The sequence below is a fragment of the Colletotrichum scovillei genome (genome assembly GCF_011075155.1).
Source record: "Colletotrichum scovillei strain TJNH1 chromosome Unknown Contig00002, whole genome shotgun sequence".
NCBI classification, from domain to species: Eukaryota; Fungi; Ascomycota; class Sordariomycetes; order Glomerellales; family Glomerellaceae; genus Colletotrichum; species Colletotrichum scovillei.
In genome coordinates this window covers 1,598,090-1,625,487 of record NW_023336260.1, presented here as the reverse complement: position 1 = coordinate 1,625,487, position 27,398 = coordinate 1,598,090, and the positions used below count along the sequence as shown (strand labels likewise).

Genomic DNA, 27,398 nt, shown 5'->3' with positions numbered 1-27,398 from the left:
AATAACGGTGCCTCGAGAAAATCCATTGCAGTATCAATTGGGTAAGAACATGTGCAACAAAATTCACTTTCAAATACAGATCTCGTATTCGGGTTGCCTGTCAACGACATATTCCAAGCTATGGACTATCAAGGTCGCTTCAATCTCAAAGCAGAGCTACTTGCTGCCATCCTAAGGTAGTTGATAGAGAAAAGCATCTATACTCCGGGTTCTCATCATGATTCGTGATTCGTGAATCGTACAAAGATACAGCTGCTCAACCGCCGCCATCGTAGCCTGAGCTGACAGTAGGGCAATTCTCTGTCATTCTCTATAGCCGATCAGCATCCATAATTGGTCCTCGTGTGTTCGAGCTCTTACCTTTAAACCATGATATTACAAGTCTCGAGTCCTCCGTGGACCATATCAGAGGCCCAATCATGAAGCTGGTAAATGGACGAAATTCGATGAAAAGGTGCACGCATTAAAGCATCACTCCTCGGCCGGTTCAGCCTCGACATCAGAAGGCCTCGTCTCACGCGCCTTCTCAGCGCGACCCTCACCAGCCTTGACGACCCGCCGAAGGACGCTCATCTTACGCTCGAAATCCTCGAGCAGCGGTCCGTACTCCTCGCTCACAGACTTCGCCACACCGCTATTAGAGCTGGGCAGGCTCTCTGCACGATCCTTCTCCTTGTCACCCATCGTTGTGGCACCCTCGCTTTCGACGCCCTCAATCTTGAGCACCAGCCCGCCCTCCTTCTCGCCCTCCTGTCGAGATATGCTGGCATCGGTCACGGCGAAGTCTGCGCTGAGACTAGCGACGGAGGAAACTTTCCACTGGCCATCTTCGCCGGGTACTACATCGAGGAGGACGGCTCGGTCCGGGTTCGGGTTCTTTCCGGGTCCGGATTTGGAGGTCGAGGCCGAGGGCGTCGAGATTTGGTTCGAGGAGTGATGCGCTGCGAGGGCGGTTGTGAGGGTATCCGGGTCATCGTCTAAGAAGATGTACTTGACGGTCGGGTGATGGGTGGTGTTGGCTGTGGAGTTGGAGACAAGGGTAAAGAAACCGGCAGGATCGAGCTTCGGCAGAAGGGCTTCGTCGACGGCCTCGTTCTCAGCTACGTCATCTGCTTCCAACGTGGGGATGATGGCTGTTGTTGTATCGGTGCCAAGCTTGTTGTCGGGTGGTGAGCCGGCAAGGGCGGCCTTCTGGCCTTGTGAGAAGGACGAAGACAAAGGCGCCTGGGCGGGCTGTTCGGCCTCGGGGCGCGGGGACGTCGGGACGTCGGCCATCGTCAGACGGTATAATTCCTCCGTGGTCGCGTGATCCTTTCGAGGGGGAATGTATTCCCAGGGTGGTCGGGGGAGGCGAGGCGGGCGGCGGGGAGTTGAGGTGTTGGTATTGACAGTGTCCCTCGCGTCGCGCTGATTGTCATCTTTTCCTGGGATAGGATGGGAGCTGCGGTCGGAGGTGGTCTCGAAGATGAGCTGCAGGGTGGCACAGGAGCTAGCTGGATAGCTGTTGGGCGCCATGGTGGAGCGGTTCCAGGCTGCTGGGGACGGCTTATCGCTATCGCCACGTGACGGCGGGGTGCCTGACCTGGCATGTGATTGTGAACCTCCAACTTTGAACATCAGTTCAACAAGTAGAGGAATAAGATTGGGAAATCGCATTGCCTTCAACAACAGCTTTCTGCTTCCATCGGGAATATCTATAAACACATATTCTACAACAATTCATGATCATCTGACTTCTTCTTTGCGTGCTCAGTCAAGCTGAGGCCATGCTTTCCCGCCGTCAGGCCTTGGTCTCAGGTTAGCGGAATGAGACGTGATTGTTCAAAGAGTCTTTGCTTGTCACTACCACGAACACCGTAATATTTATTTCATCTTGACCCGAACAAATCTAGACTATATGTGGGGGTCTTCTCTTTAGCCCGCGATGGAACGGCTGACAGGACCGCAACGTCCGTTCGCCAGTCTCAAAGAGCCTTCACAAGGGCTTTGGGTATCGCTAAAACAGTTCGCCGAACGCCAACCATGTCAAATCATTTCCATGAGAAACCCCTAGCTCTCATTTGTCTCATTCTTTGGATCAGTGAACTCGAATTCTAGAATATGTCAGTTGGTGTTGACCCAAAGAGAATGTTGTCAAATATATGAGATGAAACTTACTTTGGCGGCACATTGGGCATTGGCCCTTTGCTGAGTCCTGCTTGATCCATTCCAGGATGCAATGCTTTGAGTTGTGTCAGCGGAGGCAATACGGTGATAAGCAAGACAAACATACCATATGGAAGTTGTGACCACACTTGCCAGACACTAGTTGATATTAGTTACGCAATGGTGTCCCGGGAGGTAGAAAAGAACATACGGATGCTGCAGTCATCACCAGGATACTTGCAGGTTGGACATGTGCCGTCAAAGTGGACTTGGCAGATACCGCAGACGTCGTCTTCGGGGATATCCCACCGCCACGTCGCGACGGTGTTCCACCGGGTGATCTTGACCTTCATGAGGGATGTTGTTGTCGCTAGGGTTTGATATCTGGGGAATATGATTCGTTTGTCGTCAGTGTTTTCAGATAAACACTGTTGCGAGAAAGAGTGATATGCTTGAATGAGACCCTCTGTTTCTTTGCATGAAGTGGTAATCTTGTTGTCGTGATTTTAGCCTGGGGCTTTTGTTTGTTGGAGTTGGGAAGGCGGGACCACGGCGGACTGGCAAGTGCCCATGGAAGGTGGGACTTGTAAAAACTGCGGGGCAACAGGGCCCTGCAGCCAGTCAATCATGTCAAAACCAGATGGCGACATGGCCCAAGCTCCCCGCATTCGCGCCAACCGTTCCCACTCACGGAGTACGTACAGCCAGTCGGCCACCGCACCTTGTCGCTTTTTGCTTCGTTTTCCCAGGCGGTTTGTCGCGATGCTCCACTTAAACGGAGTCACTGGTGACCGGCCGGACCCCGACCTCCTCTGTCTCCTCCCGCTTATCACTGACTGGGAACCAGTGGACGCCCCCCGAATTCCAGCGACTCTGACAATCCCTCCGAGGTAGAGGGTACCCCATTCCCATTCCATCCAATCCTTGCGGCCTGGCTACATTGCTCCTTCTCCAAAAAATCCCGTCCGACACCACCACCCATAACCACCAGTCCACCACCACCACCAGTAGTGACCACCGACCGCGGCGCCCAGAACAAACAACCATCAGCAAAAGGGAAAAAAAGACGGTAGTGACGGCAAGCCTCATTTAGAGCTTTCCCCTCTTCCACATTTCCTTCCAATTACCTTACCTCCAACCCCGCACTGAAAACCACCACATGCAATGCCTCTGCGGCTCAAGCATTTGTGGTGATTTTCCTCTTTCCCTCTAACCCTTCCGAAAGGTAAAGGGCCCAGCGTTCCGGGCTCCCGCCCATTGCCGTCGTCACCGACTGATATCGACCGACACCGCTCCTCCCGACCCGGCAATCCCTCCCAACCTGATCTGACATCACCCGCCCATACCAGAACCAGTTGATTCAGACACAGTCAAAATGGTCACCATCGCTATCCTACGACCCGCGGGCGGCACAAAGCTGTCGCAATTCACTGCGCGCTCTTTCCAGGCCACCGCCGCCTTCGCTGCGCGCCGCTCCTTCTCCTCCTACCTCGTCACCCCCAAGGAGCTCGACGAGGCCCTCAAGAAGAACCCCCCCTCCAAGATCAGCCCCGAACCGCGCACCATTCCCCTTTGCGCCTCATGGTTCCTTCCCAACGATGGCCGCACCGGCATTGAGGTCTACCGTCAACAGCGGATTCCCAAAGCCCGTTTCTTCGACCTCGACAAGGTCATTGACCGCCGTAGCGAGTACCCCCATATGCTGCCTTCCGCCAAGGACTTTGCAGCGGCCATGAGCGAGCTGGGCATCCGCAAGGAGGACACCGTCGTCGTCTACGACACCAAGGAGTTGGGCATCTTCAGCGCCCCGCGCGTCGGCTGGACCCTCAAGATCTTTGGCCACCCCAAGGTCCACGTCCTGAACAACTTCAAGCTCTGGGTCGAGCAGGGTCTTCCTACCGAGTCTGGCGAGCTCTATAATGTCGAGTGCTGTACCTACCCCATCCCCAAGTTGGATGAGGGCAAGGTCGCCGAGTTCGAGGAGGTGCGCGAGATTGCGCTGGACCACAACAAGGAGGGCGCGGAAGGTGTACAGATCCTCGATGCGAGGTCCCCCGGCCGTTTCGCGGGCACCGATCCGGAACCCAGACCTGGCCTGTCGTCTGGCCACATGCCCGGTTCCATTAACATCCCGATGACTGCCGTCTTGGATCCCGAGACCAAGACGTTCTACCCCGCGGAGAAGCTCAAGCAGATCTTCCGGGAGAAGGCTGTCAACCCTGAGAAACCCATCGTCTCGAGCTGCGGAACCGGCGTAACTGCCTGTGTCATTGAGACCGCTCTCGAGGAGGCTGGATGGGGCTCTCCTGGGACGCGCAGAGTCTACGATGGAAGCTGGACGTAAGTTCTATTAATTCTCACCAATATCTGGACTTTCGATAAGCTGACATATTTCATAGTGAATGGGCACAGCGGGTCAAGCCTTCTGACTCACTCATCAGGAAGAACGAGTAAGAGATGGAGCGAGAGAGTGCAGCGTCAAGTTGCGTCTAGTTGCGATACCCTCACTACCCCACTTCTGGTTTTCTCTGGTTTTCATGTACGATATCCGGCACATCACAGCTTTGGAGTTTGCATTGCGCATGGGAGAGGTTCGTCAGCCTTTTGGTCGTTTAGGGGAGGGACGCAGGTGGCTGGTGTACATAGCAGGCCACGGTAATGGATCACGATTATGGACAATTTGCGTGTTTGAAAGCTTGCAGTGCGCATATGAGTGAGGAGAAAGAATGGTTGTCGATACGTCCCGGTACTGTTGGTAAGTTGATAACTGACGAAGCTGCAATCTCTCTCCTATTTGATGGCTGAGAACACCCTACCCAATTGAAGTGCGAGACCACCCAAACGCAGTAAACTTGCACGCGTGACACACTGTGCTCCAACTCGGTGTGGTTCGGTGAGCAAACACCAAGGTGGAGACCCCCACCCTTCACCTTGGATTCCTGCCTCGAAGCTCAGGCCACCCTCTTAGGGCTCGCCAAACCCGTCCAATGAGCCCGCCTTGAGCACAATCGCAAAATATTCAGCCGGCCCTGACAGCCACCACAGACCCCCGCAAAAAAAAGTTGTACCCGAATCGCGAAATAACTTCCTCCCCCTTCGAAACACCACGCAACCGGACTAACCGCAGCAGCAGTCTCTTTCACTCGCGCGCTCAACACACCTTACCCGACGACACAAAATGGCTGACCGTGGTGCAAGCGCCCCCGCCCGTGGAGGTGGTGGTTTCGGAGCTCGTGGCGGTGACCGTGGCCGTGGACGTGGCCGTGGTCGCGGACGTCGCGGCGGCAAGAGCGAGGAGAAGGAGTGGCAGCCCGTCACCAAGCTCGGTCGTCTCGTGAAGGCCGGCAAGATCAGCTCCATGGAGGAGATCTACCTTCACTCCCTGCCCATCAAGGAGTACCAGATTGTCGACTTCTTCCTGCCCAAGCTCAAGGATGAGGTCATGAAGGTGCGCACACACAATACTCCAATTCGACCGGGAACCGAAATCGATTTTCGCAGACGACGACGCAACAATCGCCAATGCAGATGAAGATTTGGGTTCTCGGGGCGTCATTTGGGATATCAATGCTGCTTTTTTGGAGAGGGAGGGAAATGCTAATTCGTGGTTTCTTTTCCCCAATTGCAGATCAAGCCCGTCCAGAAGCAGACCCGTGCCGGTCAGCGCACCCGTTTCAAGGCCATCGTCCTTATCGGTGACTCTGAGGGACACGTCGGTCTCGGAATCAAGACCTCCAAGGAAGTCGCTACCGCTATTCGCGCTGCCATCATCATCGCCAAGCTTAGCGTCATCCCCGTCCGTCGCGGTTACTGGGGAACCAACCTCGGTGCCCCCCACTCCCTGCCCACCAAGGAGTCTGGAAAGTGCGGTTCCGTCACCGTCCGTGTATGTACACTCCGAATTTGACTCTGCGCATAAAGGAACACAGGAAACTGACTAGATGGAATTCTGCAGCTCATTCCCGCCCCCCGCGGTACCGGCCTTGTCGCCTCCCCCGCCGTCAAGCGTCTCCTCCAGCTCGCTGGTGTCGAGGACGCCTACACCTCCTCCGCCGGTTCCACCAAGACCCTCGAGAACACCCTCAAGGCCACCTTCACCGCCGTCTCCAACACCTACGGCTTCCTTACCCCCAACCTGTGGAAGGAAACCAAGCTCATCAGATCGCCTCTCGAGGAGTACGCGGACACCCTGCGTGAGGGCAAGAAGTACTAGAGGATGTGCGAATGATGGGGAAGACGTCGGCGGCGAGGAGATGAGAAGAACAAGTGTCGGCTTCGGGATTTCTTCATGGAGTTGCGTGTGTTACACTGCATCGTTGGTTGGCCAGGGCATGACATTAAGGCTAAGGGCAAACTAGCTCCGGATCTGAAAATAAAGATCAAACATTGAATGCAGCCGACGGGTTTTTCAAAAAATAAGTACGGGCATGAATTTTACGATACCTTCCAGACAACGTCCCACCGGCCGAGTGATACCATGTTGGAGCGCCATTTTGCGGAGCAATTAGGATTTCGAAAAGGATGGGTTGAAGTAATGATTTGCCAAGCATCGCCGGCAACCGAGCGGTTCAAAAGTCATTCATCAAGCGACATATGGACGTCGACGGGCTACGGAACAGCGCGTTAGATATTGACGACCATTCTGCCTACTGCACCGATACTTGGAGATTTTCTCGACATAAACCTACTTAGCCATATTTTCTATTCTTGAGGATGTACGGCAAAACATAAATTCTCGAGACAGAAGGTACAAGCCATCCTCGGAGGGAAAGTAACGATGGCTCTGTTTATAGATCTAGGCCCTGCGTACATAATGCAGCGTACGAACACTCGCTCGGTACCCGATTTTCACTGACAAGACCCAATCACATAGCGCATATTTAAAATGTGCACATTCAAATGAAGTTTGAGGGATATGTGCATGATAACCCGGATCTAAAAGTACAAAGCACACGTAACCAAGAACGCCTCAAGCAAAGAAATGAAACGAGAAGCCGTCAAGTCCTGCACCCTCCAACGAAGCCTACTTCTCAGCATCGCTACCCTCCTGGGCCGCGACGTTGAATCGCACTCGTCTCTTCCGCGGTGGGTGCCGTGGCGGGAACAGCGACTGCCGGCCCGTCGACGGCGCCGGCTGAGTTTCCTCCGCACTCGCCCCACCCGCGGCCGACGACGTCCTTCGCCCCGAGGGGACCCGGGCCGGAACGCTTCTCGGCACCAGGTCCGGATCAATTTCTATCACTTTAGGGATTTCGGCGCCGGGCGTCTGGACCGTCTCACGACTGATCCATCCCGTTCCGCGAGGCGCAAGGCCGTCATTGGGGAATAGCTCTTCTATAACACAAAGCAATTAGTAAATCAGGTCACACTTTTGTGTCCGTGATGAGTGTGGGCGGAAGTCGGAGGACTCACCATTAATCATTGCCTCCACACGTCTCTCAAGATCTCGCCTCTGCGACTCCGTGTCGCCGCCCCAATACTCCGTCACACCAGGAAAGAACTCGGTCCTCCGGTCGTCGCCGACATGGTACGGCACCGAAAGCATCTGCGCCATCTGCGCCTGCCGAATCTCGTCCGCAGTAGGCCTCACGCTCTCCGCGAGCCTCGCCATCTTCGTCCGCAGCTCGTCGGCCTCGGCCTGCTTCCGCACCCCTTCGTCCGTCGCGCTCCGCCTGATCTCTTCCTGCCGCTCTCTGCTCTGCAGGTGCACCGGCCACCGGTTCACCGAGAAGAACTGCCGCTTCTTCTTCTCGCAGACGCCGGGCGACGCCCAGTCCCAGATTCGCTCGCGGTGCAGCGTCATGAAGCGCTTGTCATCCTTGTGCCTGTGGAACCACCGCGGCCGACTGGGCCACAGCGTCCCGTGGCCGCGCGAGAGCTCGTCGATGATGCCCCTGCGCACGACCTCGCGCGCTTCGTCCTCCGTCATCTCCTCCGTCCACGTCTGCGGCTCGCCCGCCTTTACGACGCTCTTGTACGACACCCGCGGCGTGACCGTGTCCTCCTCGCCGGGCCTCTCCCGCGAGAAGCTGCTGCCCCACATGCCCAGGACGTCCTGCAGCTGCGTCTTGCGGTACTCCCAGTCGTTGCCGTGGTTGAGGCGCTGGTTGATGATGGGGAGGTTCACGACACACCTGGCGAGCTCGACGCCTAGGCGGTAGCCGAGGGTCCAGAGGAGCTCCTTTGTCAGCGTGCGCGTCAGGTTGATCTCGTCCACCTTTGCGAAAGCCGAGGGCCATTCCCGCGTGGCGAATGGATTTGGAACGTTGAGGCGGTGGTATAATAGCTTGTTGTTGTCTGTTTCTTGGGCCCAGTCGGTGCCTATGTCCCAGTTCATGCGGTGTTCTGGGTGCCAGTCGTTCTTGGGTCGGCTGATCGAGACCTCGCCGGTTTCCGAGCGTTCGTAGCTGAGAGGTTTCGTTTTGTCAGTGTTTGGTCTCTTGATGCCTTTTCATCAGATGGGGGATGGACTTACGTGAGTCTTCCATACTCGGCCAGCACCTTACTGTATTTATTGACCAAATCATCAGTGAAGAAATAGTCGCCCGTTCGAATCCCGACGTTGAGAGCACCGGCAACCTGCTGCAGCGTGTTCTTGCGATCCTGCGACGCAAAGAGACACTCCCGGCTCGGCTCGTCCAGCAACGCCTGCATCCGCGCGACAAACACGGCAAAGTCGCGCCCCAGCTTCGGGAGCACCGACTGCTGGGCCTTGACCGTCGTGGAGGGCCCGCAGACAAACCTTAGCCAATCCACCTCCCAAGGTTTTAGGGGCCGACAGTTTCCGCCGTTCTTTTCCCGGTGAGCGGCTAGGACCTCCTCCATGTCCCACGAGGGCGCCCCCTTGAGCCCGTACTCGATGTTCTTGATCACGCCCTCGAGCATTTCCCGCGGATCTTTATTGTACGCTCTCGTGAGCTTCTCACGGAGGGTGCGCAGGTGACGAAAGTCGATGAGCACCGTCCTCTCGCCCTTCCTCAAGAAGTGCCAGGGTGTGACGGGACCGTACAGCTGCTCGGGGAGCCTCACCGTGTCCTTGTCGACCCCCATATCCTCCAGCATCTTCTCGTGACTACGCACCGTCTTCCCCCACAATGTATTCGCGCGCTCGCGATGGGCTGCCTGCATCTGGTTATGCCAATACGTGATACCAAGCGGATCAAGCTTCGTCCCCGGCGGCGGCGCCTTGACGGAGTGAGGCTTGTACACGATATCCCGCTTCGCATCAGCCAGCGCAGCCGCCTTCTCCCTCTTGGTCAGCGGCAGCACCAATTTCCGAAAGGGACTTGCGAGCGCCACGTTCTCCTCGCTGTTGAAGTGGGAGAGACACTGCTGCAGCGCCGCGCGCTTCGCGCCTCGAAAACGGGCGAAGCGCTGCTGCGTCTCGCCCTCGGGGTAGAATTTCTGCAACTTGCGCGTCTTGCCCTCGTGCTCGTACGTGTTGACCTCGCCGCCCACGTACTCGTCCATGAGGAGGTAAAAGTTGGCCTCGCCATGGAGCTCGTCCGAGGTCGTCTCGGGCCCTCCCGTCATGCATTTTGCGAACCACTCGTCTTCCGTGAGCGCCATGTTGAAGTCTGGCTCGTACCCGAACCTCTTTCCGCGTTCTCCCGAGCCGGGCGTCTCGTCGCTGTTCGGGTCCGCGACCCACACGAGGTTGCCGTCCTCGCGAAACCACTTGAGAAACGCCATCCGCAGCAGGGGGCCGGGGATCTGGTAGTCTACGTCCTGGACGGACTCGGGCACGCGGTGTAGGAGGTAGCGAGGCCGTACAGGATCCCTGGCCCTCTTCTCGACGACGATGTCGCGCCCGTCGAGTAAGGGGGGCAGCCGCGTGCTGACGTTGCTCATTTTGGGGAAGTCGACGACGAGCTTCTTCGTGCCGTAGTGGTGCTCTTCGAACAGCGCGTGGGTGCGCAGCATGGCGATCGCCTCGCGGAGGTCGACGTACCAGTCCTTCTCGGTGACGCCGTCCATGCGGATGCAGTACTCCAAGAACTCGCCAATCTCGGCAAACTTGCGCTCCCAGCCGAGAGTGCGGTCGATATCCTCGTCCGCGAGGAAGTTTTTGATGCGGACGAGCTGGAGTTTGGGTGCGTGGATGCGCCAGCCCTTGTAGTCGATCATGCGCAAGTCCTCGTCGGTGGTGGCGGGGTCTTGTTTGAACCAGTTGATGAGCCACTGGCTGTCGTAGGGTTTGCTGCGAAGGTCTTCAAAGGTCTCGCCGTCGTTGCCGGTGGCAGTGGCAGCAGCAGTAGCATCGGCATCTTCGGGCTCGGGGTCGACCATATCGACGTCGGATGCCTCTGATGCGGTGCTGGGCGATGCGGACTCGGAAACATAGATTTCTCGAGCGGGCGTGAAGATACGAGGGGGCTGTATCGATGGAGGAGCGAGGGCAGAGTTTCTCACGAGACGACTGCCGCGTCCAGATCGGCTTGCCGGTAAACGATGCCCAGTGGATGATGATATGTCGGCGACGGTGATATAGGGGGCAGTCGTTTCATCGCGCGGAGGCGTTGCCCTGGAGTCTAAAACGAAAGGGGGTTTCACAGGACCTTGAGGCTTTGGAGGCGACTCCGTAACTCCCGAGAAGCGAATAGAAGCTCGTCCGTCTTCACTACCTCTAGGCAGTCTTTCGGTGGTAGTCGGACGGCTCGTCTTTGGTAGCTGACCTCTCTGCGTCAGCTTCATTCTCGAGGGCAACTCCTTTGGTCTATCTGACTTACGCGTAACCGTGAACTTTTTCGGTCATTGTCTTTCTGATTGCTTCGAGAACCTTGGTCTCGAGTAGATGTTACTGTCTTTGATTTAGACTTTGTCCGAGTCCGAATAGTCGTGGCCAAGGCAGCTAACGCACTCGGGGGCATCCTTTCACCCTCAGAATTATCTCCTTCCCCTTCCTGAGCCGACTCATACTCGCTACTTTCCTCCTCGTCTTCCTCCTCATCATCTTCGTCGTCGTCTGGAGGGGAGTTCCGTTCGGGATGCTTGTACTTCGTCGACCTCCTGACAAATTGGTTGCTGCTGTAATAGGGGTCAAAGGTCTGCGGCCACCTCCACTTGCCGGGGTTATCGCGGGCACGCCACTCCGTCGTAAAGGGGTTCCTGGGTGCCTCTCCGCCCTCGGTAGGGGCTCGCGGTACCGTCTCAGGCTGGATCGGCTCTTCGTCGACAAGGAGGCTCGACTGACCTGCGTACGTCGAAGGACCGTACGTGCCTTCGGGTCCGTCCAGACACCCAGTGGTATCCGGGCCGCCGATGCCCTCTCTCTCCTCTCCCACACCATAAGCGGGACGGCCCTCGCCTTCCACCAACCCAGATTCGGTTCTCATATTTGCTGCGACGGCTTCGATCTCGGCCCGAGAGAAGCTGGTGCCCTCGAAGCCCAGGATCTTGGCCCACCTTTCTAGATCGTCGCCGCCTTCGACAATCTTCCTGAGCATGATATCTCCCTTCCGGTTTTCCAAACTCCGACCGTCGTCTTCGGCTGCCTTGGCTTGCGCGGCGAGATCCTCGACGCCCTCTTCTTGGGTCACCCCCCAACGAGCGTCTCCGAGGTCCGCATCTTGAAGCCACTCGTACCGTTGACCGTACAGACTTGCCATGAGCCCGCGGAAGTCCGCATTACTATGAAGAATCGCATCGATCTTGCGTGTGGAGATGAGTGTCTCTATGTGTTCGAAGAGGCGATGGGGTTCTGGGTTTTCGAGTGCGAGACGTGTAGCTTCCCACGTATCGGAAGGGAACCTGTGATATTGCCTTCTGACCATATCGGCCAGTTCAGCTTCAGTACGGTTAGACTGTGGACATCACGATTTTGGCTTAAGGTGACACTCACGCATCCTTGCTTGCGCCATCCTGGCTGCTGTTGCTTGTGCTCAGAGGTCTCTTGTTAGACTTGCGAAATCAACAACAGTAAAGGTAAGGGAACAACCCAGGATGGGGAGAGAACAGAACGCCAGACTTGAGAGAAAAAGTCCAAGCTCCCAGGTAAAAAGGAGCTGTGACGTTGCAGGCAACTGTTTGAGAAGAATGGTCACCTTGCGCAAGATAGAGATATTGGGGAGCAAAACCTGACAAAAGGAACGGGGAAGTTTGAGAAAGCAGAAAGTTGAAGGGAACTCGAGTTTCCACCCGACTTGCGAAGCATTCCCATTTTACGATTTTCAAAGAGTCAGATAGATTCTCTCAATGACTCTCTCTGTCGCATTGTGGTCAATCCAAAGAGCGCATCATAAGGAGGCATGGCGGTCTTTCCATGCGGCCACAAAGACCTCCAACAACGGCGACAACAAAGAAAGGTCACTTACAGAGGGAGGAAAGGGATGAACGGTCAATGTTTCGACAATGCATTCAGGACGCGATATTGCATTGCCTGTTCCGGTCGTGCTCTCTCGCTAGAATGGGTTTTCTATTTGCGACAGAGCACACGGTTCGTTTCTTTGTCGTGTGGTTTTGCGGTTGTCGCAACGGCGGCTACCTGATCTTGTCGCGAAGCCGCGAACCCCAGCAACTATGAAATGAGGTTTGAGGCCAGACATTCGGATGTTGACAGGTCACATATACTAAGAATCGAACAGGAGAAACCTTGGTTCTCTCCTGTCATCTCCAAGCAATGGGCTTCCAGAAAAAGTAGAAAAGGCTTTCGCAGACTTCTGCAAGTAAATCAATGCAGCAAAGACCTGTTCCTTCTTCTGCTATAGACTCTTTCCCTTCACGGCAAAAACAATGTCTCGTCAGCAGAGTCCCGATGATTCTGGCTCCGACGGCGTGGATACTCACATCCGCGACTCGCCTGCCGCCGTTTCGCAATTCCCATCACAGCCAGAGTCTAACTCAGCCCATGCCGAAGATGGAAACCACCAAGAGACCGATGTGTGCGGTCCAGAAGAAGCTGCCCGTCGTCTGGAAGTCGAAGCTCACGAACGAGAGCTCGACGAGCAAATCCGCATAGAGATAGATGCTCAAGAGCGCGAGGCTATATGGCGTCGCCAAGTGCAAGCCGAGAGTCCCAGCAACAATCCCCAAACTTCTCAGGCATCATCCCAAACACCACCTCTCGTCATCGGCGCACCGCTGGGCAAGAATCTCACCGTCGTAGAAGCCGCGCGTCGCCTCGTCGCTCAATGGGAAGCAATCCACGAGTCAACCCTCTCATCGACCCCAGACGCCGCTGGCCCCATCCTCGAAGAACTAACCCGAGCCCGCGCCCAACTCGATGCCCTCACAGCCCAACAACAACAGCATCATGGAGAAGAAGACACACACGTTCCTCTCCTATACGAAGACTCAGTGACAACGCCTCTGAACTCGCTCCAAGCACACAAGGACCAAGCCATCGCCTCCAGGATCAAGTTCCTTACAGACTCCCTCCAAGACTCCTCCTTTCCCCCCGAGCACGCCAACATCACCGCCGCAATCTCCCTCTACCGCGCCTCCCGCATCCCATACTCTGCCAACTGGACCCTCATCTACGCGGGCCACCTTGTCGACTTTGCGCCGACCTACGCCTCCTTCACCGCGGACCGCGCCGCCCGCCTGGCCCGCTACAGCCGCCTCCACGGCGAAGGTTGGCTCTGGATCGAGCCGCCCCTGGCCCGTGACGCCGGCTGCGGCCCCTCGCCCTTCTTCTCCGCGCGCAAGAGTACCTTTCTCCCAGAGACGGACTCGACATACGACATGGGCCACTATAGCGTCACCATGTCGTTTCGGAGGATGAAGTCCCTCGCGTACTGCGGCGCGGAGCCACTGCTGAGAAGCATGGCCGTGTCGAAGAAAAGGAAGCACGAGGAGTGCAACGACAACGATGAAGAGGCGGCAATGGCGAACTTGAAAGACTGGCCAGTCGTCGCCGAAAACGAAGAATACGACGACCTCGACGCCGCTTCAGACTCGGACCTGCCTTGCTTCCCTCCCCGCTATACCAGAAGGCCCAAATCACGTACACCATCATCATCCTCTCGCGCAGGCATTAAACCCCCATCCGCCCTCCGCCAAAATCGCCCGTCGCGCCACCCACACATGGCCCGCGACCCCTCGGCGCCAACCCTTCACTTCCGCACCCTCCTCGACAGCGGCGCGACGCTACCGATGCTCTACAACCGCGACGCCCGCGCGCTGGGCATCGAGCGCGGATCCTACGCCGCTATCTCCCGCATCTCGATCGAGACGGCCTCGGACACGGTGGCGACCTGGCTGTACGAGATGGAAGTCGCCGTCGTGGACACGGTCACATGCGAGCCCCTCGTCTCGGCGTCGTCGCCCGTCTGGCGGGCGGAGGAGCCTATGTTAGGCGGGATCACGCTGGTGATGGTAAACGGCTCATCCAAGACAGGAAGCGGTTCCTTTGCGTCGCCTCGCGGAGGTATGGACGCTGTGGCCAAGACGACGGCGGAGGGTGGGACGACGTTTCTTGAAAAGGCGACGAGTTTGGTTGATATGGCCGAGGGCCGCGATTACGGTCGTCTTTCGGGGCTTTTGCCGTTCAAGGTGTGTTATGTGCAGAGTACGCCTGGGCTTCGGACGATTTGGATGGGCGAGGACCGGCGTGATGTGCTGGGTGCGCATCGGATGCCTGGACAGATGCGGTGGGCGCCGGGGACGGGGAAGGTGTGTGACCCGGGTCATCCAAGGGAAGTGTGGAAGACGGTCTGTCGAGATGATGGCGGGAAGCCTGCGGTGCTTCGTATGGAACATGAAAAGGCGGCGGTGATCTCTGGTTATGGGGAGAAAGGGGTAAGCTTGATTGATGTTGAGGAGAAGGGATGGAAGGGACGGAGTGAGGTTACAGTCACGGATAAGAATGGCGTCAGGGCGAGGCATGTCATTGAGCCTAGGACATTGAATTCGCAGCGAGAGAAGCAACGTAAGAAAGTTAGATTGTTTGAGTAGGTCTTTTAGGTAAGTGTTGTTGAGAGTTTGACAATTGAAGTTGAGAGCGTTCATCTACTGCAATCCTCGGGTATTTCGCTCAACATGAGGGACAACTCACCATCAGCGACTAGAAGATGACAATACAGCTAGCGAAGCCTGGTCAAGACTTGCGCGAGTCTCAATTTCGCAAGTCTCGACGAAATGTTTCATTTCATCTTTCGGTGCCAGTTGAGAACTCTACTGTTGGACTGAGACTGGCAATTTTGGAAATCCTTGACTTTGTGCTACGAATTTCCAACTTACAAGACAATATCGAGACGAATACAAACATGTCTACCACATCAAGTCCAAACTTCTCATCTCTAGTCCCAAGCTGACATGTGAAAGCGCGACTGGACGTTCAAAACCAGGCAGAATCTCGCATAATCATCTACCGAAAACCCACCTTCCACCCCTATATCAACCACCCGATATCTCTCACGCATCCCAATCACGAAATCTCGATCCCTCCAACATCGATTTCTCAAAACCAAGTTGAGCCACCCTCCCCTCCCTACTCCTTTTCTATCTAGGCATAATCCGTGCCCATGAGGCATGTACAAATCCCCAAAACAACATCCCCAGTAAAAAAGAACAGCACCGTCAAGAGACCTGGATAATCCCAGCCTCCCAAGGCAATAGCTACCAACACCCGGAGACAGAAGTCCAATAAGATCAGACGAACGGGACCGAACCATGTGTGAAATACCTCCAATACTATCTCATCTCATCTCATCTCACGCGCGTCAACCCGTAAAACGGCTCAGCACGGCTATCCTTCAACAACGAATATCCCCGTCCCACAAAGTCTCCCGACCTCTCAAGATCCAAGGCCCAAGAAAAAAGGACTGAATTGAAAAGGAAACGAAGACTACAGCCCGGGATCCCCCAACCCTTCCCGCCGTTACGCTCCGGCCGCCCCGGGTGGATTGTACTTCTGGATCTCGCATCATAGCCCACAATGTCCCGAATGTGACTCACCACCACCATCCAAGCCTAACTATCGCCACCCATATTCAAGACGCAAAATCCAAGCTCTAATTCACAACCAAAACCAGTCGGTCGTCAACGAAAGGTCCAGTGAGAAATACATAAGATTCTCCGAAGCGCACATCCCGCATCACAAGGCCAACGCGTCAATCACTCAGAGTTGTCCCTTGCTTCCCCCCCAACCCCCATTGCATAAAACCCGTCAATGCGCAAACACAATCCCGCCCTCTCCTTCCTCCCTCCCTCGTCGCAAGGCAAAAGCCCGGATGAAGTGAAAGCAAAAAAAAAAAGGACGAGGTTGGAAACCCTGGAATAACAAAGTGTCAAGTTTCGCGTCTGCAGTATTCCGTAGTTCTTCGTAACCATTTTACGGAGCGTCCTCTGGTTTTATCATGTCCGAGTCACAACACTAGCAAGTTAGGTAGATCAGCCCCAGCAATGCTGTCACCATACTCTGTAGGTAGCTATGGCACTCTCGTCATCTGAAAACCACCTCGTCACCTCTGTTTTCGACGTTGCCCAAGGTGTTGCCTACTTAATCAATCCTTGCTTCAGCAGGCCTCAACCAAATCCTCTTGAAAATGAAAACGCTCACCGACAGAAGGAAAAAGAAAAGTTCTCCCTGAGACATGCGCGCACCTTATCACCGTTACACAAAAGGGAGAGAGACAACACCACCACCACTTACCAAAACGATCCTGACAACAAACCCAGCTTGGATCCCACGCATCCCAAACTCCAACCTCCCCCCTTTATCTCTACCTCAAATACCGAACCCAGAATAAGCCATCCAGCAAATAATCTCACAAGACATCAGAAGCCAGCAAAACCATGCACCATGCCCAAATGCACAGCTCACATCCCGACCCCGGCCCCCGTCAAATGGGAAAGTCTACAAGTACCCCCGTACCTTTCCATTTCCCTGCATTGAACGCCTTACATAATCCATCACAGATTACAAGTACCCACCCACCTAAACAGGCTTAGCCTCATCCTCCATGTCTCTCGCAATGTCACTCCCAAGCGAAAATGTGTCAGTCTCGAATTTTTTCAGACGAAGATCAATCAATCAAGCAAGCTTTCCAGCTTTCGGATGAACAATCTCGGGGGTAGAGGTTCGAACTTGAAACTCTCTCCACCTAACTTTGACCTACCTTATCGTGGAATCACTCGCATAATGAAGTGACATACCTTATCCAACGCATAAGCCTACTTCATCACAAGAAAAGTCCAATAGTAGGCCTCCCGCCGCTCCATCCCGCGTCACTAATGCAACAGCTATGATTAGCCCGGGGAGGAGGAGGGGGGCAGGGGGATGGATGTGGGTGGGCAAAATTCATTTCCCGTGTGGGCTTTTCAAGAAGCTCGACCCTCCCCGCTTGTGTGTAACCATCACGGACCATGTCACACAGAGGCCCAGCACCGGGCTACCAGCCAAACCATATTCATCACTGAGAGACTTCATCATAGGACACAAACACAAAGAAAGACATGGCACACAGTAATAGAGGGACCAGAAGACATGACGAGAAAGTAGCAGAGAATTTTTACTCTTTTTTTGTGCCTTTGTACAACTACCTTACACATAAGGGAGTCCAAATGCGGGTATACGAAAGTCTCGAGGGCTCTCGCCCCGGCTGGGTAAGGGGGTGGTACCGTATCATGGTCATCCCCCCATTTCCTTCTCTCCATCCAGAAATTTCCTTCTGGTCATCGAAAGAGAACGAATCCAGCCTTGTCTCCAAAAGTAACGTGCGGACCAAAAACCGATTCCTTTGGTATCCCTTTGTATCCATTGTTGGCCAATTAGGGGATATCCGGCCTTCAATGATCAAAGAAAAAGGAAACAATCTGTCCACCACTCTCGAAATGGTTGGTTCCAAGGTGCGAAAAAAGTAAACCGGCCAGGAGGTGTTCGTGTGCTCAGTGGCCGCAGGTTTCCCTTCCTTGAGCGAGTCCAAGAGTCTTTTCCCATCGGGTTAAAGTCCATCGAGGTCCCACCGATCCGTCGAAAAAAATCCACTGTGCTTCTTTTTTTTTCTCCTCCTTCAAGAATTCCCATTCAGGTCGAATCTCATCCTGAGACCCTACAATCTGACCTTGGCTGGTGTCCCTTCATTGGTGTGTTGTGAACGATGGGTCGGGGGTGTCGATATCTCGTCGCCTGGATCCCAGCTTCAAATTACCGTGAAGGATGACCGCTGTGATTCCAATCCTTCACCCATCCTGGGGTGACCATCTCGCGAACGTAAAAACTCTTCGTTGGGGTGTGTTGTGTATGTAATAAAAAGCCGCTGAATGCTGTTGAGAAAAAAATAACTCGGGGGTTGTTTGGGGTATGATCCGTATTCCTTTTTTTGGGACACTTCTGCTGAGTGAAAATGGACTTTGTTGCATAAAAATCAAATCGCTCGATGCCATGACGTGTTGATGAAAAAAACCATTCTGTATGCATGCGGCAAACAATCTTTTTTTCCTTTTTAATCCACTTCCTGGGAGATCGCTCAATTGCCCTGCCACGGGTATAATGAGGGGAAAGCTTCGATTGCCCGTATCGTAGCGTTGGTTCGCTGTGTGGGACTCCGCGGGGCGGACCGACAAGTCGGTCCTGAGTTCGACTCGTGCTAGTCGACGTTTAGGCCATGTGGTGGCCTGTCGTATGTTGGTGTACAAAGGGGGCGTATTGCTGCTGCACTTGTTGTTGCGCGTACGCCGCTGTGTTGGGTTGTGGCGTCGGGGTGACCGGACATCTCGGCGGCATGGGGTATGCGTCCTTGTTCACGGTTCCGTATGCGGCGCCATCAGGGGTGATGGGCGGGGTCATGTATCCTTCTACTACTCCTGCGACAGCTCCGTGGCCTTTGTGGGGGGTGCTGTAGATGTTTGAGTGTTTTGAGGCGGACTCAGAAGGCGGACTCGGAGGGACCCCCGACTGGGCTCGCGCGATGCTAGCTTGGTGAGCCATGAAAGACGCAAGCTTCTTGGCGACGCCGGAGAAGTGTGATGATGAGTACTTCCTCGCGAGGGCGACGGAGGGGCTGTGCAGGTGTTGAGAGAGGGTCAGCAGGGTAACGTTCTCAACGTGGTCCCATTCTCCGTCGTTGATCTCGGGCTCCCCAAGGATCGCTCTTGCCAAGGCGAGAGATGAGCGAGCCATGATGGAAGGCTTGGTGGAGACGAAGTCACGGTGGTACAGGGCGATCTCGCAGATGTAGGCAGCCATGTGCTCAACCTCAACCTTGTCGTGCTCCTCAGCGACGATGAGCTGGGTAAAGAAGTCGACAGTGGGGTGGCCAATGGTCCACTCGAGGGTGTTGAGGACGTGCATCTCCATCTGGGTGAACATGCCGGCGTCGTACAAGCCACAGCACATGTTGTTGAGTTCGTGGATCTGGGGCACACGGTCCTTCTTGTCACCGTACTTGGCGGCAATCAGGAGAGCGGCGCAACCGACGAGCTGGTAGTGTTGCTTGTAGACGACACGCTTTGAGCAGTACCGATCGAGGAGGTTCACAGTGAGGAAAAGAGTCTCGGGGAGGAGGGCGAAGGCGGCATGGGCTTCGATGAGAAAGTCGATGAGATAGGGTCTCATGTACCATTGGATCTCTCTTTGCATGTCGATGAGATTGGCATCAGGCATCGTCTCATCCTGAAGTTGGGTGTCAGTAAAGCCGATCCAACTGAGGCCAGTGGCTGCTCCTTCCTCTCATTCTTACCTCCATGTGCCTCATGTGCTTCATGATATCCTCCAAGTACTCGTCACCAGCTATCCGGGAAAGCTCGCTGGCGATAATCTCCTGCCGTTGCCTCGCAATCATCTTGGCGGCGTCCCGAGTGCCCATTCTTGGCCGTTGGGGTTCGTCGTGGTCCTCTGTGAAGAAGGTAGGATCGGAGTGCTGCTGTTGTTGTTGGTAGTACGCCATTTTGAATTGTGATGTAGTGAGTCGAGGGCGGGTATGAGGGGGGTTGGCTGACGGGTCGAAGTTCCGAAACGGGAAAGAATGACGATTAAGTTCTCCAGGAAGCTTTTTTGGTGGTCGGAGACGGAAGGACGTGAAAAAAGAAACGGTAAAAAAAAGTCTTCAGAATCGGTGCTGTGAAAGAGTGGAATGGTGCAACCGAGAGATTAGAATATTAGTATTAGAAGGAGCGTGTTGAAAGCGAACAGGGTCCGGCAAAAGAGTGACTGTGGCTGGATGAGAAGCCGAAATGATGCGAGACCGAGTTCCTCGTGTGAGATTGACGGACGGAAAGGTGGCCGGGAAACTGGCCGTTTATGAGAGAGGTCGAGTGGATGGCTCTAAAAGAAGAGAAAAGATTGGGTTAGCTCGCGGTTCGTTTAGACGATTGCAGGCGCTCGAGGGAGCCTAGAGTAGTGGACGAAGTGAGACAAGCAGCTGTTTGAAGGTTGACGACGGGCGCGATGAAGGAGCAACCGGCTTCTGTAAATACCGCTTGGTGCCGATCTAAAGGGGGAAGATCTCGAACTCAGATAGAGTCGCCCTGATTCGACCAGTGGGTGGTGGGGAGACGGATTGGCACGAGGGGAGATGGAGAATCATCTAGACTGGCGTCTCTTGACTGGGGGGCTAGGCAGTGAGAGGACCGTAGGGGCAGAAGGGAGTGAGTAGAGGGCAGAGGCTCAGGAACTGGGAAGGGAAAAGGGCTGGAGTGTGAAGTGATGGCGAGGCTTACCGCCACGGTTGTTGTGCAACTTTGACTGTCAAGACAGACGAAATTGAGACAATTCCTGAGGATGGGATTGGGGGAGCGACGAATGAACGTATCCCCTCGAGCTATCCTGACCTCGGACTGGTGGTGGTTTTGGTTTCTTGGTAAAATGTGGGGGGAAACTTTGTGTACGTGGATCGCCGAGTAGAAATACCACAACGGCACGCAAAAGCTGTGGAGGGAGGGAAGATGTGAAGTTTAGACACCGGGCTCTTAACAGATGCGGTAACGTAAAGGGGATGATGAGTGCTTGTAGTGGAGATGGTGGTGAACGGAGAAAGCTCTGGGTAGGGGAAGGTTTGGAAGATGGAGACGAAGGTTCATCCCGTCATCAGGCTGGACTGGTCAGGGCAGGTGGATTGATGGTGGTGAATAGGTAGGCCAGGCGCACATCTTCATCTGAATTACATTGTTGTAGTAAGAAAAAAACGTACCTTTTCACAGATGGTGCCCGAAGGACAAAAAGGGATGATCTATAATCCTGGTGGGATCATGTATGAGGTATTCTCGATGGTCTGACAAGCCTTGAGAGAAAGCAATAGTGAACCAAAAAAAAGATTCTCCTGTAGTTTTCTTTCCTTGTCGAGGGAACCTGAGATTGGGAATCCACGGGGATGAAGAATCGGGCTTCTGGAGAACGGGGTTGCTCGAGAAGCTTTGGGGCCGACACAATCCAAGATCGCAAAGGGGCTCTTGGAAGGAATGAGGGCGGGATGGCAGGCCGGCGGAACGAAAGGGAGCTTTCGTGGTAGTCGTCGGAGGGCCGAGGATGGGTGTGTGGGTTTTGTTGCGTCGTGGAAGTTGCACGTCTGAGTCGAGTTCCTTTGGTCGTCGTGGAGGCGAGGAATTCTTCAGGGGGTGATGGGTTGGTTGGATTGGTCGTCGCGGGAAGGGCGGACGGTCGGGAGAGGGATGCAAGGAACGGGAGGGACGTGGGAGTCTTTTTGCTTGTCTTGTCTGATGAAAGAGCAGTGTAGAAAATACCAATCAAGGTCTTCTTCACTATATCTTTAAATCGAGTTCCAGTCTCTTTCTCTTTGTTGCGGTGGTCCTGCTCTCTTGTGGCTTTTCCGGTCACACTCTGCAAGCTCGAAAACCTGGGAATTGGCGAACCGTTTCCAACTGTCGAGGATTGTCGGGGAGTTGATGGGAGAAGAAGGGGGGCGTGTGCAAGATGAAGCTGGTTCGACCTTGACAGCTTTGGGCGTGGTTGGTGGTGGTGAGTTGGGAGTCGAGGGAGACGAGTCGGTTCAGTCAGGGAGGGGACGTCGCCAGATTAAGTCTTCTCTCTTTCTCCTACCTTCCTCTTTTTTCCTATTCTCAATTGGGGGGAAGAGGATTAGAGAATGGAAAGACCCTTTATTCGTTTTCGGCGAGCAAAGGAGTCAGGAAGGACTGTCTTCGGGGGGAGAGGAAGAGGAGGGAATGAATGGATGGGGAGGGACGAGGAGGAGGAGAGAAGGGGGAGGTGAGGGTAGGTAAAGGGTTGGAGGAGGGCCGAGGAGATGAAAAAGGATTGGAAGAGAACCAAGGTGTTTTAACAGGCCGGCCGGCTCGAGTACTGCGGTACGTCTGGGACTCCTCCTTTGCAGTAAGTTGGGAGGGAAAAAAGGTACTTTGGGGCCCGCTGCTAGATGGGTACAAGGACCAAGTACCTACGTAAAGGTGCAGCTTTGGCCCTTTTTCTGAGGATGTGTGTGTGGGCGGGAGGTGCGAATGTGCGACTGTGGTGGGTGTGTATTTCGTGCCTGCCTAGGTATTCCCTGACGATTATTACCTTCCTGTCTACTGCATAGTACGTAGTTTGTGTGAGAGAGAAGGAGCAGGAGCGAGGGGGGGCCGGGATGAGCGAGGGAGGTACGGGAAGGGAAAGAGAGAGAGACAGAGAGAGAGAGAGGAGAAGGGGGAACGGGAAGGGTGAGGTGGAGAGGGAGGAAGGAGGGGAGGGGAGGGGTGTGTAAGAGAGCAAGTGCGAATGAGCTGGTGGTGCTGGTGCGAATACTTGCTGAGGTACGAAGTACTTGCTCCTGGTGCTGGTGTTGGTGCCGACCCAAGTGCAAGTGCAAGTGCAAGTGCAAGTGCAAGTGCAAGTGCAAAGTTCCCCCAGGTGGATCCCCAGAAACAGCACGGTACTTTCCATTGCCGCCGCTCTCGCATATACAGCCAAAGTATCTTGTTATGATATCGACAGGGAAGAGCCCAGGCTAGGCACAGGGAAGGGGAGAAGACTGGGGGAAGCGTGAATGACCGAGAGGTAGTTCCGCACCTAATGCACAGCATAGAGATACATGGAATTGACGTACCTCTTCTCCAAGACTGCCTGTCCTAGTATGACTTTGTACGTAGTGAGATAGGTAGCGTCCTGCCTGCTGAGGTTACTATTGCTGCTGGGCTGATGCGCCTTTTGTTACGTTTGATGCTGGCTGATGGACACAATCAGGAAATCCAGCAGACGACTACTGTACAAACACCTCAGGTCAGCAATTAAGGTACCACTCCATATGAAGCACAAAGTCACGAAACTGAGGCTGCCCTATGCGTCTGTTCTGTAGCCCGCGCAGTGGGTGGTATTACTTGCCTGTATGGAATCCGCATACGTTACGGATACCGAGGAACGGACTGGACTGGATGGAGACGCTGGACTCACTTTACTTGCAGTGAGCCGACCCTCTTTCTTCCTTGCAGATGTGCCCTGCAAGTGCAGCTGCGCGAAGCAGGCTGAGTGAGCTAGGTTCCTTGCCGACCAGCAGTAGCACCACAATGCTGTCTCTCTTCTGTCTCTGCTTCGTCTGCCTGTCGCCGTGATGGATGCCTTGGTACGGGGTACCTAATAATGAAGCCCGCAGCGAGGGAAGAAGCGAGGGATGAGGATGACTGCGTCGACGCAGCAGGTATACAATCCAATTGTCGACACCGCTCGCCGCTCGCCTGCCTGCCTGCTTGCTTGTTCTGTCGACTGCCTCTTCTCTGACGATTGTCTGATTGTCTTGTCTGCCTTGTCCAAGCACGTTTAACAAGTACGGTACGGTCTCCTGCTGCTCGCCGTGCCTTTCGTCGTGTCTCCTGTCTTGTCTCCCGGTCGTCTGCGCGCGCCACCCCCAGCAAGCCGAATGCCTGTCGACAGCGCCGCCCGCCGAGAAAGAGTGAGCGCTGAGCAGTACCTTTTTGCTCAAGTGGATCGTCAGAAAGTGTGAAAATGAGCGAACTGGCCTTCGATTGGATACGTCTGGTGGTGCTTGTGGTGCGCACCAAGTAGTGGTGGTGCGCAGCAGCAGCAGCTCCTGACGAGCTTTGGTCCTAGTTTGGCCTGGCACACCCCCGCGAGACCTTTGACACCCTTTCTCTTCCACGAATAATACAGGGCGACGGGGCAAGCTAGGTACCGTACAGATACAGAGTTCCAGTGGCAGTGGTGGTAGTAATCCGTAACCGTAGGCTGGCTGGCTGGTAGCAATGCCAATCCGAAATATCAAATGTCCGGTTTTGTGCAGGAGCTCCGCGCGCGTTTTCCTTGTTCTCGAATAATGCTTGGGCTTAGCGCAACTCGGTACCAATGTGCCTTTGGTTTACCCTCAACTTGAGTCTTTTCTGTCTCTGCCTCTGTTTCTTCGTGTGTCTGAGAATATGGTTCGTTTCCACGTAAGGTATCACCCGTAAGATACGGCCCGCAAGAGGAAGCAGTAGCTTGTACAGGACAAGGTTGGGCAGGAGGCGTCAAGACTTCAAACGAACAAAGCCAACGGATCGAGGTTCTGAAGAGAGAGGGGAAGGGGATTGGGAGGCAATGGGGCAATGTCATTCGACGGCGCCGACCAAGTTCGATCAAAGGAACGGCCTGATGGACGGGGTGGACTGGGCCGGTCGAGGAAACCAACACCAAACAATACCGATGCTGATGCTGATGCTGATGCTAGTGCTAATTGCTGCGGCAGCTCAGGAGTGAAGCATGCCAAATACAACCAGCGCCCGTCTTTGTTCGTTTCGTAGAAGCCGGTTCTGGGGCCGTTCCGTTGAAGGAACTCTAGAAGCCCGAGATGGAGCTTCGGTAACGTTCTCTTTCAGGGCTTACGGATTACCCAGAGCGAACGGAGTACAAGGCCAATTCGCTGGATGTCAGAGTCAGACTTGGCCCAGGCTGAGGCAGCGGCAGCAGACTGGCAGCAGGGTGGTAGTCGCGCTCGGGACGGATGATTGGTGCGTGTGGAATCGCCTGTTGAACAAGGTAGTTGGTTACTGCGTAGTTTCCACTGGACCAGTGGACGTCACGGAATTGAGTTGTGCTGTGCCGTTATTGGTATGAGGTGGGAGGTTGAGGAGTGAGGACTGTGCCAATGCGTGCCGAGCGGGTGTCAGGTAGTACGACGAAGATCCGTACGAAGTACACTCAAGCAGGGAAAGTTACGTGAGCGGTGTATGGTGTGTGTGTGGACTGCGGGCGAGTGGACGGACGGTGGCTCTCGGGACCAGGACCAATTCAGTCTCTTTCTTGGCGTAGAAAGAGATAATCCTGGGATATGAAAAGCAAGACTGGAGCCGCTTCTTCCTCAGATTCTACACCAAGCTTCTGCGTGTAATGGGTCGTGTTTGTGCTAGGCAAGGCGAGGCATGGATAGGTGATGGAAAGCCAGTGATACCACGCAGAGGCGTGTGTGCGTGGTGTTGGGAGCAGGGATTAACGGGAAGAATAGAACGCCCCGCTGGGATTGGCTCACGACGCGGTACGGATTCAGATGGTTTTTGCAGGGTTTCCTGGTTCGTGTGTCCAGTGTGGTGTGGCGTTCGAATTTGCTTTCACGGCGTAACCCGTGGGCTTGGGATCAAGGTACCACTGTATCCGTACAATTTGCAGCGCCGCGGGTGGATAATACGCAGCAATGGTGGGAATACTTCATGGGACCGCCCCCAGCACTGGTTTTTCTGGCGATATGAAGCGTTGGAAAATGACGACGATATGCCGTCTATGTGGTCCACTTCTTGAAGCCCGGGTGTACGCAGTACGTATGAAGTACTGTGCAATAGTACCAGGCGTGGATCACTTCGTGGGTTCAGTTCAGTTGAACTATTCGGAATCGACAAAGTGAGGTACGAGGTACGGAGACGCAGCAGAGAAAACGAGGAACGGAAATAAGAGTGGCTTGTGTGTCTCGCTCGTGCATCCGGGATCGTGTCAGGCGTGTCGTGCAACGGGATGCGCAAGGTACGGAGTACGGATACAGTATTCGTAATGTGCTAATAATGAAATGGGTGACATAAGCTTTCGAGGATAATTCGCATGGCATGTCTGGATCCGATGCCCTGGACGGCGATTGATATAATGTCCGTCATTCCACATGGCCCTTCAACGTGGCCTCCTTTCCCAGGGCCCGGGTCGTGGTCGAGCCGGCCATGCTGTTGTTATCTTCGTGGATCGTGAGACTGTTTGTTGTTTATTATTTGTTATCGACATCTCGGACATTGCGGGAAAAGAAAGCCACATTAGATCCAGGCGGTGTGTGTATGTTTGTTATGCACGTCTGTCAAATCCTCGTGCGTGGTGCATCGTGCGCATAAATTTCAAGCGCGGGCCTTCGTCGGGACGGGCCTCCATCAGAGAGAAATTGATGGGAATTGATTGAATTGAAGACATAACTAGTATCCGTTACGTGAGGTGAGCTGAGGTGGTCTGCCGTAAGAAACGCGAGATGGACAACGGAGAAGGCAGACCCAATCAAGGCTGCAGTTGTCGTCAAATGTCAACAGCACCCGCACCGGCCGTCATCCACTCAGCGGTCGAGCTTCTAGAAGGAAACACCCAGCCCCCCAGCCACACTTTTGCACCTTCCCACAGTTCCCAGTGGTTGGCGGTTTCGGGACGGAGGACGGGCCACGGCGGCCGCGGCCGGGCTGGGAAAGAAGGGATGACGATGTCACGATGTATTTTTCTTTGGTTGTTGCACTTTTTTGGATTGAATGGATTACGCTGACATATCGTCGCCAACCAAACCAGCGATTGTGCAATCATATTGCGTAGGATTGAACTGCCACGACTGCTTCAGACGCACAATCCGGATACTCTGGTCTCCATCCACTCAGGCAACCCGGCATTTTTCCTCAGATCACTTACCAGAAACGCAGATGAAAAGACGATCAATGGCAACTCACGGCCGAATCTAATCATCTACACCTGTACTCCGTAACGAAATACTTCCCACCGGGCTCGTGATAACTACTGTGTAAATTTCACCTGCCTTGTCCCCGGTCTTGGGCTTGGCTCTCAAGCTTCAAGTAAAACCTACTGCAACCTCCGACTGTCCACCACCACAAGTCATTGAAGTGCATGCATGCTCTTAGTACAAAAACGCGAAAACCACACGTCCGTCACGACACTCGGACGTATCGAGATTCGAAAACGGCCCATCGTAAATGGAGTAGGGGTTCGATTAAATGATGCACGGGATTTCTTGTCTGGTGTGTGTGTGCTGTGTGATTCAAGACTACCTAAACCTGGGAAAAAGCCAGTGCAAGTGCCAGTGCTGCAGTCTTTCTCACAGTTCAATTACCCATTCTCGGCACGTGCGCCCGGCCTACGCACCCCCAGGAAACTTGATACTTCCGGCCTTTGCAGGAACGGACGCTAA

The 27,398-nt window shown here is 54.6% G+C and overlaps 6 protein-coding genes across 6 annotated transcripts; 3 read left to right on the top strand and 3 right to left on the bottom strand.

Annotated features, from left to right (window-relative positions):
• Window positions 1-88: 88 nt before the first annotated feature.
• HER10_EVM0006854 (uncharacterized protein) lies at window positions 89-2,669 on the bottom strand. Its single transcript, XM_035476427.1, has 5 exons — window positions 2,357-2,669; window positions 2,273-2,304; window positions 2,158-2,221; window positions 1,939-1,963; window positions 89-1,582 (listed from the first exon to the last, which is right to left on the bottom strand). The coding sequence occupies exons 1-5, from the start codon at window positions 2,496-2,498 to the stop codon at window positions 472-474; spliced, it is 1,374 nt and encodes a 457-aa protein (XP_035337312.1). The 5' UTR covers window positions 2,499-2,669; the 3' UTR covers window positions 89-471.
• A 369-nt stretch (window positions 2,670-3,038) lies between these two features.
• HER10_EVM0007285 (rhodanese-like domain-containing protein) lies at window positions 3,039-4,892 on the top strand. The gene is made up of 2 exons (XM_035476844.1): window positions 3,039-4,485; window positions 4,545-4,892. The coding sequence occupies exons 1-2, from the start codon at window positions 3,521-3,523 to the stop codon at window positions 4,597-4,599; spliced, it is 1,020 nt and encodes a 339-aa protein (XP_035337349.1). The 5' UTR covers window positions 3,039-3,520; the 3' UTR covers window positions 4,600-4,892.
• Window positions 4,893-5,192: 300 nt separating this feature from the next.
• Window positions 5,193-6,904, top strand: HER10_EVM0009996 (40S ribosomal protein S2). The gene is made up of 3 exons (XM_035479466.1): window positions 5,193-5,593; window positions 5,774-6,031; window positions 6,101-6,904. Exons 1-3 carry the CDS (start codon window positions 5,324-5,326, stop codon window positions 6,356-6,358), a joined length of 786 nt encoding a protein of 261 aa, XP_035337592.1. The 5' UTR covers window positions 5,193-5,323; the 3' UTR covers window positions 6,359-6,904.
• A 188-nt stretch (window positions 6,905-7,092) lies between these two features.
• Window positions 7,093-11,918, bottom strand: HER10_EVM0006878 (uncharacterized protein; the record flags this gene model as incomplete). The annotated part of the gene is made up of 4 exons (XM_035476451.1): window positions 7,093-7,479; window positions 7,558-8,552; window positions 8,621-10,815; window positions 10,875-11,918. The coding sequence occupies 4 exons, from the start codon at window positions 11,916-11,918 to the stop codon at window positions 7,169-7,171; spliced, it is 4,545 nt and encodes a 1,514-aa protein (XP_035337314.1). The 3' UTR covers window positions 7,093-7,168.
• Window positions 11,919-12,617: 699 nt separating this feature from the next.
• Window positions 12,618-15,039, top strand: HER10_EVM0002610 (uncharacterized protein; the record flags this gene model as incomplete). The annotated part of the gene is made up of 1 exon (XM_035472316.1): window positions 12,618-15,039. Exon 1 carries the CDS (start codon window positions 12,877-12,879, stop codon window positions 15,037-15,039), a length of 2,163 nt encoding a protein of 720 aa, XP_035336987.1. The 5' UTR covers window positions 12,618-12,876.
• A 2,571-nt stretch (window positions 15,040-17,610) lies between these two features.
• On the bottom strand, window positions 17,611-22,266 carry HER10_EVM0001143 (cyclin domain-containing protein). Its single transcript, XM_035470899.1, has 2 exons — window positions 19,767-22,266; window positions 17,611-19,699 (listed from the first exon to the last, which is right to left on the bottom strand). Exons 1-2 carry the CDS (start codon window positions 19,971-19,973, stop codon window positions 18,686-18,688), a joined length of 1,221 nt encoding a protein of 406 aa, XP_035336863.1. The 5' UTR covers window positions 19,974-22,266; the 3' UTR covers window positions 17,611-18,685.
• Window positions 22,267-27,398: the final 5,132 nt, after the last annotated feature.